The sequence below is a fragment of the Trachinotus anak genome, unplaced genomic scaffold (genome assembly GCF_046630095.1).
Source record: "Trachinotus anak isolate AG129_WGS33_773 ecotype Australia unplaced genomic scaffold, CSIRO_AGI_Tana_v1 ptg000001l, whole genome shotgun sequence".
In the NCBI taxonomy this organism is placed as follows: domain Eukaryota; kingdom Metazoa; phylum Chordata; class Actinopteri; order Carangiformes; family Carangidae; genus Trachinotus; species Trachinotus anak.
The window spans coordinates 7,232,267-7,252,409 of NW_027273852.1; the positions used below are offsets into that span (position 1 = coordinate 7,232,267).

The window sequence follows — 20,143 nt, forward strand, 5'->3', positions numbered from 1 at the left end:
GTGCATGTATGTGAGGTCCTGTTGTTCTTATGGCATCAGTATGGACTGTAAAGCTCTGAACTAGCACTATGTCCACACTGTTTTTATTTACACCAGCTGAAACCAACAAAGACAAACCTCACCTTTACACCCAGTCTAGAGGTGAAACAGTACTTTATTATATGGGTCGGTTTGGGTGGGTTGTGTCAAATACTCTGGTGGTCCTTAAACATTAACCACAGACTTGTCTAATCTGAATTAACCCAGTTTCTAGCTTTGACCCTAAAGCTCTTAAGCGCTTAAATGCCCTGAAATCTCAGAGAGGAAGCAACAAGTCAACAATATTCAGTACACCCCACTGTGTGGAAGACGTCCCCCTGCTCCTCTTTTCAAACTCTGGCAGCGCACCCACTGTGTCCCACTCTCTGTTGCTGGATTAAGATGGAGCTCAGACCATTTCTCTGTAGTGCACCTAAGCACTTCTCTAAGGCCCATCCAATTGTTGTGGAGCAGAGATAACAGGATTTGTATGACAGAAGTGCATATGCATTGTTATTGTCCTTCAGCCGCAAAGATTTGCTGCTGTCCATACTCCAGAAGGACAAACAAACCAGCAGCTCCTCAGCTCACGTGCTACCACAGGCTGTATGAAAAGGTGCCTTACATATATAGTATACACTGCAGCCTGAAACACTGTGTTAGACTTCAAGTAACATTTTTCCATTACATGTGTGAGTACGTGATTGTGTACTGGGCTGTGAGCGCTGTCAAAACACATCAGAGAGCTCAGAAGAAATGGAAGCCACTGTAGACAATTACACTGTAGACAAATATGGTAATGCTTTATTTTGCTGGTCTGTAATTTCCAAATCATTTCCTAATAATTTCCACGAAGTTTCCTACAACGAAGTAGTAAATTTGTACTAATTAGAGTTGGAAAGAGACGGTGTTCAATCTGTATGCTTCTGATTAATTAATTCAAATTAATTGCTAGTCTAATTTAGATTTGGCAGGTCTGCATACAAAATGTGAAATTTGTCTCCAGGCAAACAAACAAATTAGCATATGTGAAGAGAAAAAATTCAAATTATTTAAAACATAACTTACTTGGGTTTAAATGAAGCCTTTCTAAAGAGGACATTCCTATTTTTCTTCTAAGTAATACCATATTACCTGGAACTGATTAGGAAATTATTTAGAAGGAGCCCTGAAATAAAGAGTTATCTGGTTGGTCGGGCTGGTCGGCTTATATTCAATAATTTTGAATGATGCAATTTTTCCTGCCATATGCAATATTTCTCATAATATTGAAAAGATTTTTTTTTTTAAATATCGTCTATCACAACAGGAACATATCGAGATATTGCCCAAGCCAACTGGATAGATATAGAAGGTTAACTACAAATGTGTACTCACAGAAAAATAAATTAATAAATAAATAAAAATGAAGGTTCGTCCTTGACAGAAGCTGACAAAACAGTGTGGGAGAAATTTCTGACTTGGAAATTTAGTTTAGGGGGAAAAAAATTAAAATTAAAATGAAAAAAAATTAAAGCAGCGATGCCTGAATACTGAGGTGAACATTAAAGGTGCTGTTTTGAGATGAAAAGTTCTGGCGCTGGAAAAAAGACTTCTCAGTGACACAGAAGTTGATTGTTTCCTGTAGCAAATTCAATGAATGAAGCTATCCTCACAATTTATCAATGCATACTCTTTAATTAAACCTGCACTCACAGATTCTCTGTAAACACAAAAGGTATTATTATTTACACATCCAGCAGATATGAAGCAACATTATAATCCAATGTTCACTCTCTCTTAGCTGTGATTGAGGCCTCTACCAACTCCTGAAGGAAATATCTGGCTCTTTAGCAGCTTAAAAACAGAGAAGCTGTGGGCTGAACAAGGGACCTGCAGTTTTGGGTGATAACTCTCTGTGGGTTTGTCTCTGAGAGACCCCTCTCACATTGCACGTAGTGATTTGCTCCATTGTTAATGTAAAAATATCAATTATGGTCCCTTTAACTTAATAAATTAACAATCTACCTACACTCATAGTGTCATAATCTAAACACAATATCATAATTGCTGTTTTTATGGCGAAGGAGAACCTTCAGAGGCAATGTGGGAAAATTGCTTCTCCTCCTCAAGTTATAAAAATGCATTAACAATTGTTGCTAGTGACAGTTTTACTTCACTTTCAGTTTCATTAAATCCTTTAATTCCTCCAGGCACTAATTAGCTTTTATCAAAAATCTATCCCCCATCATCCAGACTAAGAAAACAGGCATTGTATCTGCTGCCTTTCACTGCTCCCTCACCACGTATTTTTCTCACTGACACTGCAGAGTGAACAAAGCTGCTGCTGGAGCTGCTAACCATCTCATCTCAGTGAGTAGAGCTCAGGTGCCTGCTTCAGTTTTCCCTTCCCAGCCCTCGGCGGGGGAGAACTCATCAGGATTCAGCAGACTTACCTGCCTGCCTGTTTCTCTTCACACATTCATTTTCACTACGACACCGAAGCAGGGAGACACAGGCCAAGAGGCAGGCAGGTAGACACACGCAGGTCTAATGGAAGCCACAGCCTTCCTGTTGACGTTTGTCTGCTCCTCGCTGTCAACACTCACTCAGCTGGTTAATAGAAAGATGTAAATAAGGAAACACTGCACGTTGTGTCTTCATCCATTACATGTACTGCAAAGTTCACTGAGGAGGTCTATTGGTACACAGGGAAATTTAAAGCAGATAAATATCTTGCATCAGGGAATGATTCAGCATCTCATAATGGGCTTAATTACAAACAACTCAATAGATTTCAGTGATTCAACTAGTCATTCATGTTTGAGATTTACACAGCGTGAGAGAACGGCTCATGTTTACACTGATTCAGACACTCCTCTGTCATTATCAACTGTGTCCACAGAAGCATTTATAGAGGGCGTTGATATGCATATTATAGCACCACCAAGAAATAACAAAATTACACCCAAAAAAATCATATCTGTAAACAATTAGGTAAGACACACACAGCACTCCTTCAATGTCCAAAGCTTTTTGCATGCTGTTGTGGATATAAAATGATTTTCACTTCTCATTCAGTGCTAAAATGCCACAGGGTGCCCAGCTGACACAAAACACCCCCCCCCCCCCCCCCCCCCCCCCCCGTATTTCCCACTAAACCAATGACATGAGTATTTTTAAATGTTCCATTCTCCTATCACTGTGGCATAATGTATTTCCAACACAGTGATAACAGCAGCTGAGCTGAACGTGAAATCACACATTTCAAAGCAAATGCATTTTACACAAAATTTACATTTAGTGTGTAAAATGCATGCTTGTCCCAAATTAATTTAAATATGTGTTTGCAAAACCTCCTCCCAGCCAGTATCATAGGAGACCAGCAGCAGGAAACAGTGGATTACTCTGAAGTAAGGAGATCTCAAAGTCAGAACTGTACAGGAAGAAGAAAGTACAATTATCTGATACTACTACCACAACAATGACGCATGACTGCTTACCACAGGAAGAAAATCTTAGATTAAATGTCACTGAGACGTCAATGAAACATTTGAATGGAGAGCCTCTAAAGACCTATCGATGATATACATAACCCCTGTGCACTGACACCAAACCACGTATTTATTTAAACTGACAACATTTCAATCCACTGCAGATATTTGAAAAGGCATTAATATTTAAAGATCCTTTACTGGCTTCTTGACTAGGTGTGTAGTCACAAATCATGCTCATAGCTACACATGTTAAACTGAGATTGAAGGTGAACGTGAATGGAAAAAAAAAAAGTTTCATACTGCGCATACATCATTCTGCACAGACACCCAAGTGAAATGACAATAACTATAATGCACTTTTGAGTGGATGTCTATGTCTATATATATATATATATATATATATATACACACACACACACACACATATATACACACACACACACACACACACATATATATATTTGTGTGTGTGTGTGTATATATATATATATATATATATATATATATATATAGTAGTAGTAGTAGTAGTAGTATTTAGCCAACAACTAAAACTGAATAAATAAATTTAACAGACTGAATGTGCAGGGCATTAAACATCACAACAATCCTGTGAGAAAGCAATTTCTGCTAATCATGCAAAATGCAGCAAACATTTACTCAGGTGCAATGACAGCATTTTCATTTTAATTCACTGAGCCACAAAAAAAAAACAAAAAACAAAAAAAAACAACCAATAATAATAAACAGACAGATGATTCAAGAGGACTTGCAGAGTCATGTGCTACGCTGTTCTGTCCTGTCCTGCACACATCAAACGACTGCCTGCTCCTCCGCGCTGCTACTTCACTAAGTGAGGACTCCTCTGAGTCCCTGTCACAAAGCACATAGTCAGCACTGTCACTGACAGGCACACAGTGAACCTACAGGGGCACAACTGACACGCAATCACACACACACACACACACACACACACACACACACACACATCCACAGGCACGCTAATGTATAGCAATGCCTACTCTTCTCTACACGATCACACTGATGTATTTTCTGTGTCTCTCACACACCTCGGTGCTAAGAGCTACTGACAGGTGGATACCAGCTCCTACTGCGGTGGTGCAGTGTGGGTCGACGCTGTCAGCTGCTCCTCATGGCTGCTTCTGTTGCTTTACGATGAGTTGTGCAGCTTGTTCCTAAGGTCTCATCCTTTAATCTGCCAACCGTACGGTATTACACTGTGGCTGGAAGGCTGAGCCCACCTGCCATAGGTGGAGGTCCCAGCAGGGGTTAACCTGGATCAATACCGCACGCACATCACTCAACATTACGCAAGCCCTCAGACTGTTTGCCTGCCTGCTTCCCTCTCGGTCGGTCTCCCGCTCCTCTCCTATCTGTCTCTCATCGTCCCTCTCTCTCTCTCTCTCTCTCTGCCTGTCTCACTTCTCCCTCCAGCTCCCTCTGGAGAGCGAGCGTTACTTGTTCACACACACATGAACACACTACCTCTTCTCTTTCCCCTCCCCCTGTCTGCAGGGAAGTTCCTACCAGAGAGTGAAAACACGCACACAAACTAGCAGGAGGTGAGTGAAGATTCATCCTCTGAGAAAGAGAAACACGGTCAATAAGCAGCATATTTCAAAACACCCCTGCCAGTCACAGCTGCTGTCACTGAGGAGCCGTTGCTCTGCAAACAGCGGCAGAACAAAGCGTTTGGAAACAGCGAAACACACACTACGTTTCTCAAACACAGGGTCAAGGAACTGGTGCCAGGCCGGGGGAGACTCTGCCTGATACATGCATGTGGTTTCAAATAAGTTTAATTAAAGTTTTGTGTTTGCCTTTAGTTGTGGGGCCTTTTAAAATGGCTGCTGGTGAGTTCAAGTGAGTTTTAAAAGGTCTGAAAAATAGCAGTCATGGTTAATGTGTTTGCTTTTAAATGTATTGTTTTTACTTTATCTTAGATAGCTTTGACAAATCCTCCTTGTTCATACATGGTAACTGGTTTTTGTGTGTTTTCTTTTGTCGTGTGTCACAGTTCTGTTACCCTGATCGCCTTGTGAATATTTATTGTTGAACAATGTTTTGATGCTGCCCTTTTCACCTGGTTAAATAAAAAATGAAATGAATGAAAATGAAGGTAGCAGTGTCTGAATTTTCATCAAACATTTATTCATTTAAGTATTCATTTAAAGACCATAAGTATAAACTATAATCATCATATAACATAATTATAATTACTATAATATAATTATCAAGTATTTTAGAGATAAAACAAATTAGCTGAAAATTAATTGCTTACAATTTTGATTTTCTTGGTTCTCAAAAGATTTGCTGTGTTTTTTCTGTTATCTCATTATAAATTGAATATTATAGGGATTATGCTGCTTGTCAAACTAAATGAATTATCTGAAGATATCGCTTTGTATTGTAGGAACTCACCGTAGGAGTTCACCGTGTGTCACTATTTTCTAACATTTCATATAACAAATTATTAATTAATCAGCAGACAAATTGATTATAAAAATAACTCAGTTGCAGCCCTGAAATGTTTATTAAAATGTATCAGAACTTTTAAATAATGTAGAGGCCTGATGGTTAATAATGTTTAATGTGGAAAACAATACATATCAACCACAAATTATCAATCAATTATGTATTCGCTGATTGCACCTGGACACTTCGCAGAAGACAACACTTCTTAAAAACAAAGATACACGTGAAAGAAAAACAAAGGACCGGTGAGAGATAAGAACAGATAAAACGATTAAACGAAGTACAGACTAACAGCAATTTTCCACAAGTGAGTGAAGTCTAGTAAAGTAAATGAAGTACGGTAACCCTGATAAGCCATCAAGAGATTAACAAAGCGGTGGGATTATCTATATAGGACACACTTGTACGGGTTGGGGGGACAGTACGAACGGGTTTAAGGTTAAAATTACATCAACAAGCAGTTCTGAGCAGAAGAGACACTGGCTTTTCTTCACTATCTCCGCAGAGGAGGGGCATAGGGAGGTAAAAAAAAAACTGTGGGTGGCAAACAACTAATCGCCATCAGCGTTTTCTTTACTGTCGCCTGTAAAAAGAGCAGTTTTTTTAATGGTTTAATGGTCCACCTCTACAATGGGTGGAGTCAAATGGATAAGAGCCTCCAATACATTAATTACATTATAGTGCTCCTCCCAAAACCTTAGATCATCTCGTGTCACATGACCCACAAGTGGCTGAAGTGGCATTATCCCTGTCAGACTTTAATCCTGTGGCTAAAATGGCTCCACATCCTGACCTACTCTGGGAAATGAGGCAGGGGGCTAGAGAGGAGGTGGACTGGAGATGGTTAGGAGTTCAGAGCTGTGTGTGTGTGTTTGTGTGCTAGAGCTATGTGCGTACGTGTGTGTGTGTGTGTTTCAATTCAATGGGAGGAGGGTGCTGGGAATGGGAAGCAGTTGTTGTGAGTGAGGGAAACAGTAGCTGGAGTTTGGAGGATGCCTGTATGCTGTGTGAGAATGTAACATGCAGACTAATTCAATTATCAGAGACAGTCACAGAGGTGTCCGCCCCAATCAATAGGCGATAAATACTTGAGTAAATATTCTGCGTTGACGTCGATATCTCAAGTTAGGGAGCCTGAGCTCCACAGCAGAGGGGAGCGGGTGGAAAAGCCTGTTGTGTGGGCAGCATTTAAAGTGAGACAGAGAAGGCGAGAGAGAATTATTGGTGATTGTGGAAAAGCCTGAGGGAAAGGTTTGTTGTTGGTGCCTCTTATATATGTGACTAGAAGGCACTCAGTAGAGCCCGAACGTCTGCCAAGCTGCAGCGATTCCTCAACTCGCAAAAGCTGCAGCCTCTGTAACGGTTCATGTTTGTTTATTGTTTGTCATCCATGTTTGATTTTTTGACAAAATGCTACAGCATCTGAATGTAACAGCAAACAAACACAGTAGTTTACTTCAGGAAAAAAAAAAAAAAAAAAAAAAAAACATGTCAGGCTGGAAATCTCAGATCCTTATCACCACCAAAATCTAGGGACCAAACTTCTCCCACATCTATTTCGCCTTTGAAGTTGTAACACATCCTTCTCCTAATGTACGCTTTCTTTAGAACCACCTGAGGCCCAATATCAAAACATTAATATCAATGAGACAAGGTCTTTGTTTTGCGAGACATGATATTCAAGGGTGCAGTAACGACGATTTCCAGCCCCACTCAGCCTTGCGACTCTCCACACAGAAACACCAAAACAAATCTGCAAGCATTTACAGGCCGGCTGCTTTCATCATTCCTGGCAGAAAACATACGAGGCTGGTTCCCCTCTTTAACAAACACCCTGTCTAAGTTGAAGGGGTTATTAGGAATGAGGGCTGATCTGAAAACCCAACCCTCATTCTTTAAGACAGCCACAACAACAGCTCTGAAAAGCACTGAGTCAGAGTGACGGCCTGGCAGATCTGAGCATGTGGCACACACAAAACGGTAATAACACTCAATTCATCATAATCAGACCTCGTCGTGCAAAAGGTTATCATCTGTAGCAGTGGGTTGCGTTTTCTCAAGACGTAGCAAAAAGCAGCCAGTGTTAGGAAAAGCAAATTAGAGCTGTGTGTTGTCTGGTGGCATTTGTGTTATTTGCGCTTACGTCTGATCAAGTCAGAGCCCATCTGTGTGTGTGTGTGTGTCTGTGTGTGTGTTTGTGTGTTGACCTGGGTTGTGAATCATGTGTTGTGATATGCCAGCTTTGATGATATGTGGTGATGGGGAGGAGGCAGCAGTGCTGTAAATGCTCTACGAACGCCCTGAGGTGGACATGCATCCATCAAAGGGTGCAACAATTACACTTGACAAACACGCATCCTGTTAAATTATACTTCTTCAAGTGCAACATATTCAATGTATCATCTTCAGCGGCTCCACATCTACCCCACTGTCTCTTTGTCATTGAACACGCCTTTGAAGCTTGTCATTCTACATCTCTGTAATTTATTCTCCCGCAACGTCGAGCGACCGGAAACCGGGCTGCCTGGAGTCACTCCTCACACCACTTAAAACAAAACCATCTTAGCAACCATCTCTGAAATGAACTGTTGCCTCCTGCTTTGGGGAATGGCAGGAACACAGAAGCAGTGTACACACACACGCGCACACACACACACACACTCACACACACACAAGCGTGCACACACACACATATGCAACGACATGGACACATGCACACACAGAGGTCTACTGTTGTCGAAGAATTCCAATAGCAGTAACCACAACTCTACTAAGAATAAAACGCCTGTCTCTGTCACACTATCTGATAGGGTGGCTCACATTCAGCTTACAGTACATAACATACAGCTGTACGCTATTCACACCCACTCATGCTAACACATAGCCGGCTTCATCTGGCACTGCCACACTGTGCCAGGGGAGCAGGGGCATTATGAGCTGCAGGAACCCGGTGAGAGACAATGCACGCAATCTAGGTGGTACATTTGACATGGCTCGCTGACACAAGGCATGCACGTGAGAGGAGGAGGAGGAGGAGGAGGAGTGGGGGGGGGGCAGGCAGCAACTGCTGCAGTGGAAAGAGAGTGAGAAGGTGAACTGCAGCTGCATCTTGCTGGTTGTGGAATCCATCATTAGTAAAACTGAAAATCACCTGAACATATACTGACAGAGTGTGTTCTGTAAATGTTGATTAAATTAAAAAAACAAAAACAAAAAAAAAGACCAGTTTTTTTTTACTTTGCTTAACAGGCAAAGACCCCATTAACTTTTGCAACCCTCTGACAAGAGCACATGCATGGCTGCCTCAGCATCAAATATTTACTAACCTGGTGAGCTAAAGATGTCCGTGGTCCTTGTTTTTGCCTTTTGTTTTTTGTTTTTTTATTTAACAAGATCATGCTATGGGTCCACTCCTCAATTTAAATTGGATTTGTGTCAGTGTGTGCTTCATTTAATTTGACAGGCAGCCAATTCATCAGTCAGTGTCATAATGCTGTTTGCATGCGTGAGACAGAGGTGCTGCATAGCTGGCTGGGCAAACAGCGTGCTGATGTTAGATGGCAACAAGAAATACAAAGAACACCATGCTAAACACACACGCCCAATCAATCAATCAATCCCCTGGTATCCTGGCAACTTGCAACGTACATTTTGGCAGTTTTGTAAGTGCTGTTTTACTCATAAATAGAACACATTCAAATGCAGGAGCAAAACAGCTTAAAAAGCTCAGGACTGACATAGTGCTCCTCGTGCACAGTGGCGCACCGCTGCCACAGCAGCTACTGCACCCATGGGAAATCCCGAGTATAGACTGTTTAGTGAGACATGCACAGATTGAACACTTCACAATAAAATATTCTGCTCCACCAGGGAAACATTAGCCAAGGGTCAGCAAGACAACAACTATTTACAGTTGTTTTCATATTTGGCTCATGGCTCCGTGTGTGCAGCGCTGCAACGGCTGTAGGAAAATACTACGCTGCTCTCACCACAACCTGGCGTTCGGTGTGATAAAATCAAAAGGACTCCCATGGGGTCCCCCTGCAACTTTCTGTCCTTTTCTGGTCTTTTTCTTTCCACTGCTCTCTCACAATCTCTCTCTTTCACATACATGCTCTGCCTGTCTCTCACACTGCGACTGACTGGGTATTGGCATGTGCTGGGTCACTTGGCAGAGAGGCAGATGGAGCCGTCCTACTCTCTAGCACCTGCCTGGCCCACATTACCCGACTCATCTCTGGGCTCAGCAAATCATAGTCAGGATCAGGCACAGCTGTGTAAAACAGGCTTTATGGCATAATCACTATTGCCAAATACTAAACACTACTTCTGCTGAAAGCCTGCAAACACTGCCATAGCTCAGCTCTGTAAGGCACAAGAGGAGCTGCCAGTGGCGAAGGGTGCAAAATAATCTTGTAGACTAATGGTTGAACATCCAATCAATGAATTTTTAAAACTGATATATTCATGACACATATTCACATTTGGACAGATAGGATAGTTGTACTGATTGAGCAAGATAGCAAATAAGCACATTTCTCATAATTGTGAACTGCTTCTTTAAATAACTTCATGCATATGCTTTAGATTAGGGCTCCTAAACAACCAGACCAGGGCCAGATCAGGCCCACAAGACCATTTCAGAAGAGCTCCCACGTTTAGAATTTATTGTTACATTCTTACAATATACTTTTTTTTATTTTTGCTATTTTTGATTTGTCCCCAGTCTTTCATATTAAAGTTTTATTTCACTTTCTAGCAAGGTTCAAGAAATACATAAAACATAAAAAAAAAACTTTCACATAGAGACCTGAAAGTGATTTTTTTTTTTCTTTTGTCTTTACCACAACCTAAGGAACTGAAGGAAAAAGCTAACCAGGAGGACAGACAGTTTCAAGTGAGGGAAGAGTTTAATGTGAATTCTTTCTGTCTAATCTGCAATCTGATAGTTGCCCTTTTTCCCAGGAATATAATCTCAACCTGCATTATCCTGCTAAACTTAATGAGCAGAGGTATGAGGTAAAGGTGGCTGTCTCAGCTTTTCTATGTATAAAGCAGAAATTTATCTCACTAATTGTGGGTTGGGATATTTCCTTTAGAAGTTATATTAACATCAAACTCCCAGTTGAGAGGTTAGATATACTGTAAGTCAGGGTACTACCCCAGTACGGAAATAAAATCAGACGACGGGTCAACAGAAGGTAAGATAAAGGGCTGATATGAGAATATGCATGAACTCCGTCTCTATGTCTCACACCTGCAACCAGAAATCCCCCTGTGTGTGAGCAAAGCTACCACAGTCTGCTGAGAGAGGGGTAAAGCACTTAAAGCCACCAGCAGCCTCTCACATCCTGCTAAGGAAGCCTCAGTGAGAGGGGGAAGAAATGCTGCCCTCTATCAGCAGTGCTCATTTCTCTCCACACAGGAGCCGAGACACACAGGAACACACACACACACACACACACACACACACACACACACACACACACACACACACACACACAGACCCCGGAGGAAACCATGAGCACGCACGAGACATGCTCGTGTGTTTGACTCGGAAGTCCTCCCCGTGTCTTCCTCCTCTGTCAGACACAGTGTGAAACAGAGGAAACACAATGGTCAGACTGTGCTTCAGGTTGTGTCAGGGGCTCAGCTGTGCAAAAACCTTACTGTAGATGACTTGTTCTGCTGGAAGGGTGGGGGTTTCCAGCTTCCATGGCATACATATGGAAAAGGATGGAAATGATGGCTCAGAGTGGGTTTATGAATAAGAAAGGTCACAAAAGGGCTGCGACTGTGACATACACGGACAGCCCACTCAGCAGTTTCCCGTGCTGCACTTGTGGGCAGAAAATTAGCACTTGAACATGTCAGTGAAGCGTTATCTTTACACAGGCATTTTTACTGAGGCACCTTACTGAGTTATGAATTCACTGTCATATAAAATCAGCACTCTGACCGCTGCACCGCCCCATAGTGTGAGCCACCAGCACACGGCTGGACTGCAGTGTGGGGCTCGCAGCTGTAACCGGTAGGCAGTCTCCACTCTCCTGGGAATGGGTTGAAATTACAGAGTCCCCCAACTGACAGCAGTTCATAACAAACTTAAGCTGTAATCATAGGATTTTTACAGTCTGATATCAAAAGATATTATAATGATTACTTGTGGGGTGAATCTCAGGGTGACGCAAGCAGCAAACTCAACTTTAGTTGTTTTGGTTTGTTTGTTGCTGTTCTGTACACTGGAGGACTTTGGGTTCATTCTCTGAAAGCCGTCATCGTCTGAGCTCTACTCCTATAACTAAGCAAAACACTCAAAACTGGTTCCCATGGCAACGTGGAGAACCTAACCCGGAACAGTTGGAACTGAATACAGAGTGACCTGTAAACACACACGCACGCACACACGTTCACGAGCACAATGGCGTAGTTTTGCTCCCGCATCGGGATGCTGTAAATGTCACAATACTGTGTCTTTTGACATTTTCGGCTTCACAGAGAGATGACATTACGCATATATGTCAAAAAAAAATTCCTGCAGCTACATGGGATAAATGATGTACAAAAACAGTCAGTGTCATTTCGTTCTTAGACCATATCTGGACGTTCCTGAAAATGGGGGTGGGTTTAGAAACTCCTGGGTGAGGGCCAGACTGGGGGATTAAAGAAGGGGGCGCACATTTGTAAAATGAGTTAAATTTAAAGCTCTGGTACTTGGCTGCAATTACTGCTACATTGTTGGTTATTATATTTATTCAGTTAATAAATGAATGACAAATAAAAGACTTTAAATATTAAATTATGAAATAATATCAGCACATAGCTCCTAACTACAAATCACCTACAGGTATTGACAGATTATGAAACACAAATTTGTAAAAGGCCCCCCATCCCTCCTACATTGGAGGAAAGCACCCAGTCTGTTTGTATTCATTTTGTGTCTCTTTTTTACGACCACTGTGTGGTAATTTTATGTCTCTTTGCAGTCATTTTTGTCTCTTTGTGATCATTTTGCATCTTATGTGGTTGCTTTGTATCTGTTTGTGGGGTTTTTTTTTTATCTGTTTGTGGTTTTTTGTGTCTCTTTGTGGTCATTTTGTGTCTCTTTGCAGTCATTTTTTGTCTCTTTGTGGTCATTTTGCATCTTTTGTGGTTGTTTTGTGTCTGTTTGTGGTTTTTTTGTGTCTCTTTGTGGTCATTTTGTGTCTCCTTTTAGTCATTTTTTGTCTCTTTGTGGTCATTTTGCATCTTTTGTGGTTGTTTTGTGTCTGTTTGTGGTTGTTTGTGTCTCTTTGTAGTCACTTGATTGACTTTCCAACAAGAATTATTAATAGTCACTTCATACGGAGGTTGGATCCAGGATGTAATGGACCTGCATGCAGTAAGCCTGTCCAATAATCCATCCAAGTTAACTACCTCTGACTCCGGTGGTCGGGACACCAGGGGAGCCTATCAGATTGAAGCAGGGGCCTGTTCCACCAATGACCACTCCTCTGGCTGGACCTTTGCCTTTTAAAAATCAAGGTAGGTGACTGAGAAATGTCCGAGGGGAAAAGGTCTGACTGAAGAGATTAAGAAGACCATTTGACCTGAGTACAGCTTGAGGCCAACAGCATTCCCAGCTCGAGGCTCTATGCCAATGTCACAGAGCCTCTTCAAGAGCCTCGATCCCTAACACTCGACCTGCTCGAGTAGGATTGGCTGTGTGTAAGCATTATGGCCCCCGGCTCACACCGTGTCGCAGTCTGATTGGCTCTTTGGGAGTTTCCGCCGTATTCATTTCACCTGTTCAAGACCCATCAGAGCTCTAGAGTTGCACAAGGGTAGTAGGGTTATATGGTGTTGATATGGGACAAGGACGGGGTCTGCTTGTGTGAGCAATGCCACCTGCTGTGTGCCTCAGCTGCCCGCCCTTCCATGGAGACCACACCCTTGGATGCCCATTGGGAGCACGAGCACACTGAGGGGTGAGAAACATTAAACTATACATCTGGCATGTAGCTTTTCAGCTGGGACTCACCGCAGCTTTTCTCTCTCTCTCCAGTGTCATCCTCAAGCTGTGTGTGAACATATCTACATGTGCGTAAACCCCACACCCACATACTGCACACACGCATCCGAGAAACAGACTGAGCAACAGAGGGACATAGAAATGGAAGGAGAGACAAAACAGCTGTTACATCTTGAAAATACTTCCCCAAAAAAAGAACCTGCGCACAAACAGCACTACTCACAATCGAGATTTAGATTTCATTAATATTCATATGCAACACATTTAAGATTCCAGCAATCCGTCAAACCCTGCTTAGCAAAACCACGTCCTCAAACATCTGCTCAAACCAACGCTGGGTCCTTCTTTAAAGGGTCGCGATGGTGGCTGTCACACTTTTCTTTTGCACAGAAAGCGAACAAGGTGTTGTCTAATGCACACCTGTTAGACCGGTGTGCAAGAGAATGAAATGATGCAAAAGAAAAGTTTAACTCCCACACGCTGCTAGCACTGAATTTATTAGAAATACAGTCTTCAGCATGACTGAAACGTATTTCTAATAAATTCTGTGGTGACAGAGTGCAGGGGTACAACTTTTTCTTTTGTTTTCGACAAACAGAAACTGACCTCAGCGAGCCGATAAGAATGTATCATCAATGACAAATTCTGTTGTAGACAGAAGAAAAGTGACTCTAATAGCTCAATTCACAGAGGTTTTATGGTCATTGTCTCCAAACAAAGAGGGTTTATTATACTTCCACCACAGGCTGTCTGTCCATTACTCTCATGATTCAATAGTAAGAACTTGAGAGATTATGAATAATGTTGAGGTTACAAATAGAAACACAGGCAGAAGAAGCATCATGCTCATCTCCTATTGGATGAATGAACTGCTATCTGTCACTGACCAAACAAATCAGCAAATCACTGCTCCAATTCTGTCACTTCCCTTGCAGTGAAGCCATCTCCAAGTAGTGAACGGTCTTGTTTTACTTCTCTTTTCTCCAGTATATTTCGGTAACTTAGTATCAACAGAAAAATGTGAGAACTACGACGTCCAGTCAGAGCAATCCTCCTCATCCCAACCACACCTTTCCACGCCTCCTCACGGCTGCTCTCACGAGTCATCTAGCTCATTATTTAACTCCTGGTTGTAATGAGTGCAATGCTGCAGTGACGTGTAAGTCATGCAACAGGTTGGAGCGGAATAGGAATGACAGCTTACCAAGAAGCTGCTGCTGCGATGTACACGAGCGTGTGTTAAGAAAAAAAAAGGTGTTTCCAGCTCTCACTGAGCTTAAACAGCGATCCCACAGGTCTGATAGACACACAGTGAATCTACAATTCTCTCACATCTAATCTCTCTGCTCCCTTAAGCTATGTACTCTGTTGCACTAGCAAGTCAGTTATCACTCCAGGAGAAAAATACACTACTCCACTTTCATGAAAAAGTGAATAATTGCTGTACAAATTTAGCAGCATTGTCGAATTTAAACGCAGTGGCCTCAACACTCAAAATAAAAGCCTTTAGTTAATACGTGACAAGTAAATGGTCATTATATCTGCAAGTGCTAATGACGATCTGTCTCATCTGCCATTGTTTTCCACCAAAACATAAACTGATCTAAAGCTCTCTTTTTCACCCTCAATGAGTCAAAGTCCTGTGACAGACCAACCACAAGTTAAAAAAACGCGCCAACGTCTACTCAGAAAATGAACGTAGCTGAGAGACACTTTGGGCATCTGCTCCACAAAACAGATCCCTCCGTACCTCCTCACAGGCAGGTGAGGGGAGACGTGAGGAGTCAGGAGGAAGGTGCAGCGGATGTGGCTTCGGAGGGGAGCAGTGCAGTGACTCCTGCTATCACTCCGGACAAAACCAGAGCCTGAATTGGAGAGCTTCCCCTTCACCCAGGATCAACTGGGGAGTATTAATGGATTCGGAGTGGATCAACTGATGGCTATCATATTTCGCTGTTTTGACTCAATGTGCACTGACAACCCAACACACACATCTGCATGTGCACCACTGTGGTGCAATGCAGATGTTTACACCCAAGTCTTGGTTTGTATCCTTTTGTAAGAAAAAAGTCTTGTAATCAGTGTAGCTTCGTCAAACAACATTAAGCTGCGAAATGCAAACAGTTCAACTTGTGTTTATTGTGATACAGCCTAATGGAGTGAAATACAAGTTCATCACTTACTATTTACATACTATTTGAGCTGTTTTCACTCCAGGTTAAGGCAAAGGTTTGGAAAGATAATTAGAAGGAGAGAAGTCTGCTTTTATCAGTCTCAACTGTTAAGTAAGCGAGTAAATAAATCTGTTGCCTACACAATGCAGGGAGGCAACTTTAATTGTGTTTATCACACAAACACAACAACAACAACAACAACAACAACAACAACAACGTCTCCATATGCTAAATAATGATAACTGAATATTGATCGTGTTCACAACAAGAGCTCACATTAGTCGCTCTCTCCACACCCCTCACCACCTATTTCACAGTCAAGCAACGCTGCGTATCGTTCATGTAGCACCAATATCAATTAACACCAAGTCACGCTCCCTGTGTGCCCCACGAACAGACACTCGGCCACATGATTTGCTTAACAAGCAAACTTAATAAGGATGAAAAAGATATTGTTTCTTTGTGATTTCTGGTATCAATATAAACCACTTAAAAAAAAACATCTATCAAGAATGCAATTATGGTACTTAGGTTTAGGAAAACAAACATAATTTTCTTTTCAAACTCATTTCAATTCTTCCAGTAAAATTTAGACAATATAAATTCTAAGTAATGGTAATAAGTAATAATAAACAAGTAATAATTATAATAATCATTCTACATAAATATATGTATTTTCTGTAATGTTCTATGAGTTCTGTTGAATTGATAATTTCATCACCAGCTTATATTTTAAACTACACTTATATATCAAATTTATGTGATTATAACTATCAATATGAAATATGATTTTAAGTTTTTACTCACTACCATAAAAATATTCAATCAATTTTGAATCTTTTGCCTCAGCACTTAAGTCCATATAAAGTAACCTACATTATTAGAGGAATAATAGAAATAACGCCATTAATTTTTAAAAATTTCAGTTTGAAATATGACTAATAAAGTGCAACTAATTATTCTGTATTTTCCATGACAAGAAGCTTCAAAAGCCTTTTAAACACAAAATCAAAAATCTACTTTACTCCTTTTTAAATTGCTCCAAGTAAAATTAGATGCAAGATGGTGTGTCTGAACCCATTTGAAATATTAAAATATAAAATATGTATGAGTGAAATAACATTTAAATGATAAATAGGACATCAAAACCACAACAGTTCAGACCTTTGTCTTTTCTGGACTATTCAAAATGACATTTAACAAGGCCCAGTCTTTTAGAGAAAAAGTTAATTAGCAAACAAAATCTTATTACAACCAGTCATGATCAGTCATAATTTCTTGTCATTAAAATTTGGCATAATTTGACTGTTATATGTTACTATGCCTATTAGACATTACACAACAAAGCACAACTAAAATATATAAACAGACACCACACAGCAAACAGCATCTGAAACTATAGCAGCCTCAAAAAGCCAAGAGAAGCCAGTAGGCCTGAAGGTTCACACACAACTTCCTAAATGACAGAACAAAAACTGATCATTGGTTCACTGCTCCTACCCTGTTTAACTAGGACTTCACTACAGCAACCATATATTTTTAAAATGAAGAATTGCTATAAATATTTATATCATTATTCAAGCACAAGATTTAGAAATAACATAAATAAAGATAATATAATTTGAGTATTCTAAGCTTGTATCATTATTAAAAATAAATTGTAGTTTCTCAATATGTCTAAGACCACAGAAGGATTTCCCCAAAAAAAAAAAAAAAAAAAAAAAATTCTACATTACTAAAGAAATTTGAATTAGCCACACCTCTGTAAATAAAGATAATTAATCCTTCACCGTGGGACTGAAATATGCATTTTAAGCTTTAAATTCTAAAACAATGCAAACATTCCTGCAATAATGGCCAAAAGCTCAGAACAGTGACCAGACAGCTCTCGGGAGGTTTAAACATTAAATGAAATGATCACCGTGGAAAAGAATTACCACTTAAAAACCCATTTGAACAAATAACGTGAAGCTACAGCTCCACGACTGGTTTCGCCCAGTTTCCGCCGTGCGTTTGAAAAATCTGAACACCTGTCCACGCTGCACTTATGTCGACTTCGCGGATGTGGCGAAGAAAAGGCCCGTTCAGAAAACACGCAGCAGCTCCACACATGTCGACTGGACACATGCAGGCACACGTATGGACACTTGCCCCATCTGATTCCGCCTATAGCCGTGCAGGGAGCAAGGCCATCATGGCAGCCATTATGAGGCTCTCCAGCATTGCCATGGCCTACGTGCACATTAACTGTGGGGAGTGGCGCAGGCTTTTTTCTTTTCTGCACCATGTTGCGCTTTGCAGCTTCACAAAACGCTCTCAAATCGAGCCACGACACGGGTGAAACACGGGCAGCTCGATCACTGGACATTTTACACATACACATTTTTTTTTTTTCTTGTTGTCCTCCACAGCGTTGCACAGCCAAAAAAAAAAAAAACAGCGAGGGCTGTAATGCAGGGAAGTGTAGCCTGCACTGGAGGGGGAGGACTATGCTGGAAACGCATAAAGTATGGGTCACGTGTTTTTTTTTTGTTTTTTTTCCTCCGCAAGGGGCTTGAATATTTACCTTTTTGTCACGCAACGTAGGCTTTCCCTGGAGCCACAGGCATTGTTGAGATATGTGGTGGATCCATACGTATTAGGAGGAGTACAGGCTCCGCAATATTTAGTATGCATTACGCACAGGACAACATTGCTTCTTTTAATTATTATTTCCGAGTAATTAAAAGCTTGTGGATTTTTTTATTTTTTAGGGAGTGGGGGGGGGTGTTTTGTAAAATGAGTGGACAAGCTGATTCAAAAGCACAAAACAACACAGGGCTGTCGTGGTTGTGGAGTTGACGACTGGCCTACACGTAAGCTCACAGACTAACTCTAGCTTTCCCCCCTCTCTCTCTCTCTCTCACACACACACACACACACAATCTGTGTCTCTCATATACATACACACATGCATATAGTAACCAGAGGAGAGGCTCAGCTGATTGGTATGCATCTCATCGTGCAATGCAGTGCTCCAGTCAATAATGAAACTTTAACGCCTACATATAGGAAAATAGCCTTGTGGGTAAACAATTGCCTGTGGGAAAGTTTGATGATAGATACGTGAGATTCAGTTGAGATGAAATTATTACATGTGTGCACTGTGTGTGTGTGTGTGTGTGTGTGTGTGTGTGTCCATGTTTTACAGTGGGATATAGGCCCTGCTGCAGATCACGCGATATGGCAGCAGCCGCCGTGTGTTCTGCGGATGTTGGGACCAAACTGCTTCTTTGTTGCTTTCTTTCTTTTGTTGAGTCGCCACTCCATTTCATCCCCACCGCCAGCAGATAAAACAACAACAACATCCACAACAGCAGCCTGGCAGAAAAACACGCACACAAGCCGAGAAAAAGGGGGTTGGGGGTGGGGGGTAAAATCTGCGGGCTATATTTCGCAGCGGAAGCCTACAGGTCACACAAGTCTGGCATGGGGCACAGTATAGGCGTATGACACAATGTCAGTGTGTGCGTGTGTGTGTGTGTGTGTGTCAGATTGTAGGCCTACCTTAGTTTTTTGGGAACAGAGTAGTCTACCTCTATCACCTTTCCGTGTAATTCAACTTTACCTGTAAGGGCGAAAATTGATAGTGTAACATTAGCTGTGTGTCATGGAAGCAACAATGCAAGCTGGTAGGCCTACACAGCAACACTTTGAATCACTTCACCAAGTAGGTGCGTCCCCATTCAAACAGCCAACCCCTGAAAGAAAGTACTGTACGCGGGCGCGTCGTGCGCACGGCGGCGTTTAAACTCTCCGTGTTTACATTAAAACAAGCACAATGTGACATTTAGCGGCTCACAATGGAGGAAATCGGCGCCAAAATGAAGCATGATAAGCTTATATAGTATGGGGGAAATGGGCAGCCATGCTTTCCACTCCCACAACCCTCACAGTGCAATGAGGGGTATTTTTTTTTCTCCCCCCCCCCC

At 41.5% G+C, this 20,143-nt stretch overlaps 1 protein-coding gene across 6 annotated transcripts in view; it reads right to left on the minus strand.

The window, feature by feature from the left end:
- igf2bp2a (insulin-like growth factor 2 mRNA binding protein 2a) overlaps positions 1 to 20,143 on the minus strand; it is a 52,138-nt gene that overhangs the window by 30,524 nt on the left and 1,471 nt on the right. For 5 of the 6 annotated variants that reach the window (XR_011686491.1, XM_071467428.1, XM_071467514.1 and 2 more), the window contains exon 2: positions 19,719 to 19,779. Coding sequence is in view for 5 of the 6 variants with exons in the window: in XM_071467428.1 (XP_071323529.1) it covers positions 19,719 to 19,779 (61 nt within the window). In the remaining variant the exon portion in view is untranslated. Of the gene's footprint in view, positions 1 to 19,718; positions 19,780 to 19,878; positions 20,114 to 20,143 lie in introns of those variants that run through there. The other variant, XM_071467593.1, reaches the window with a different exon arrangement.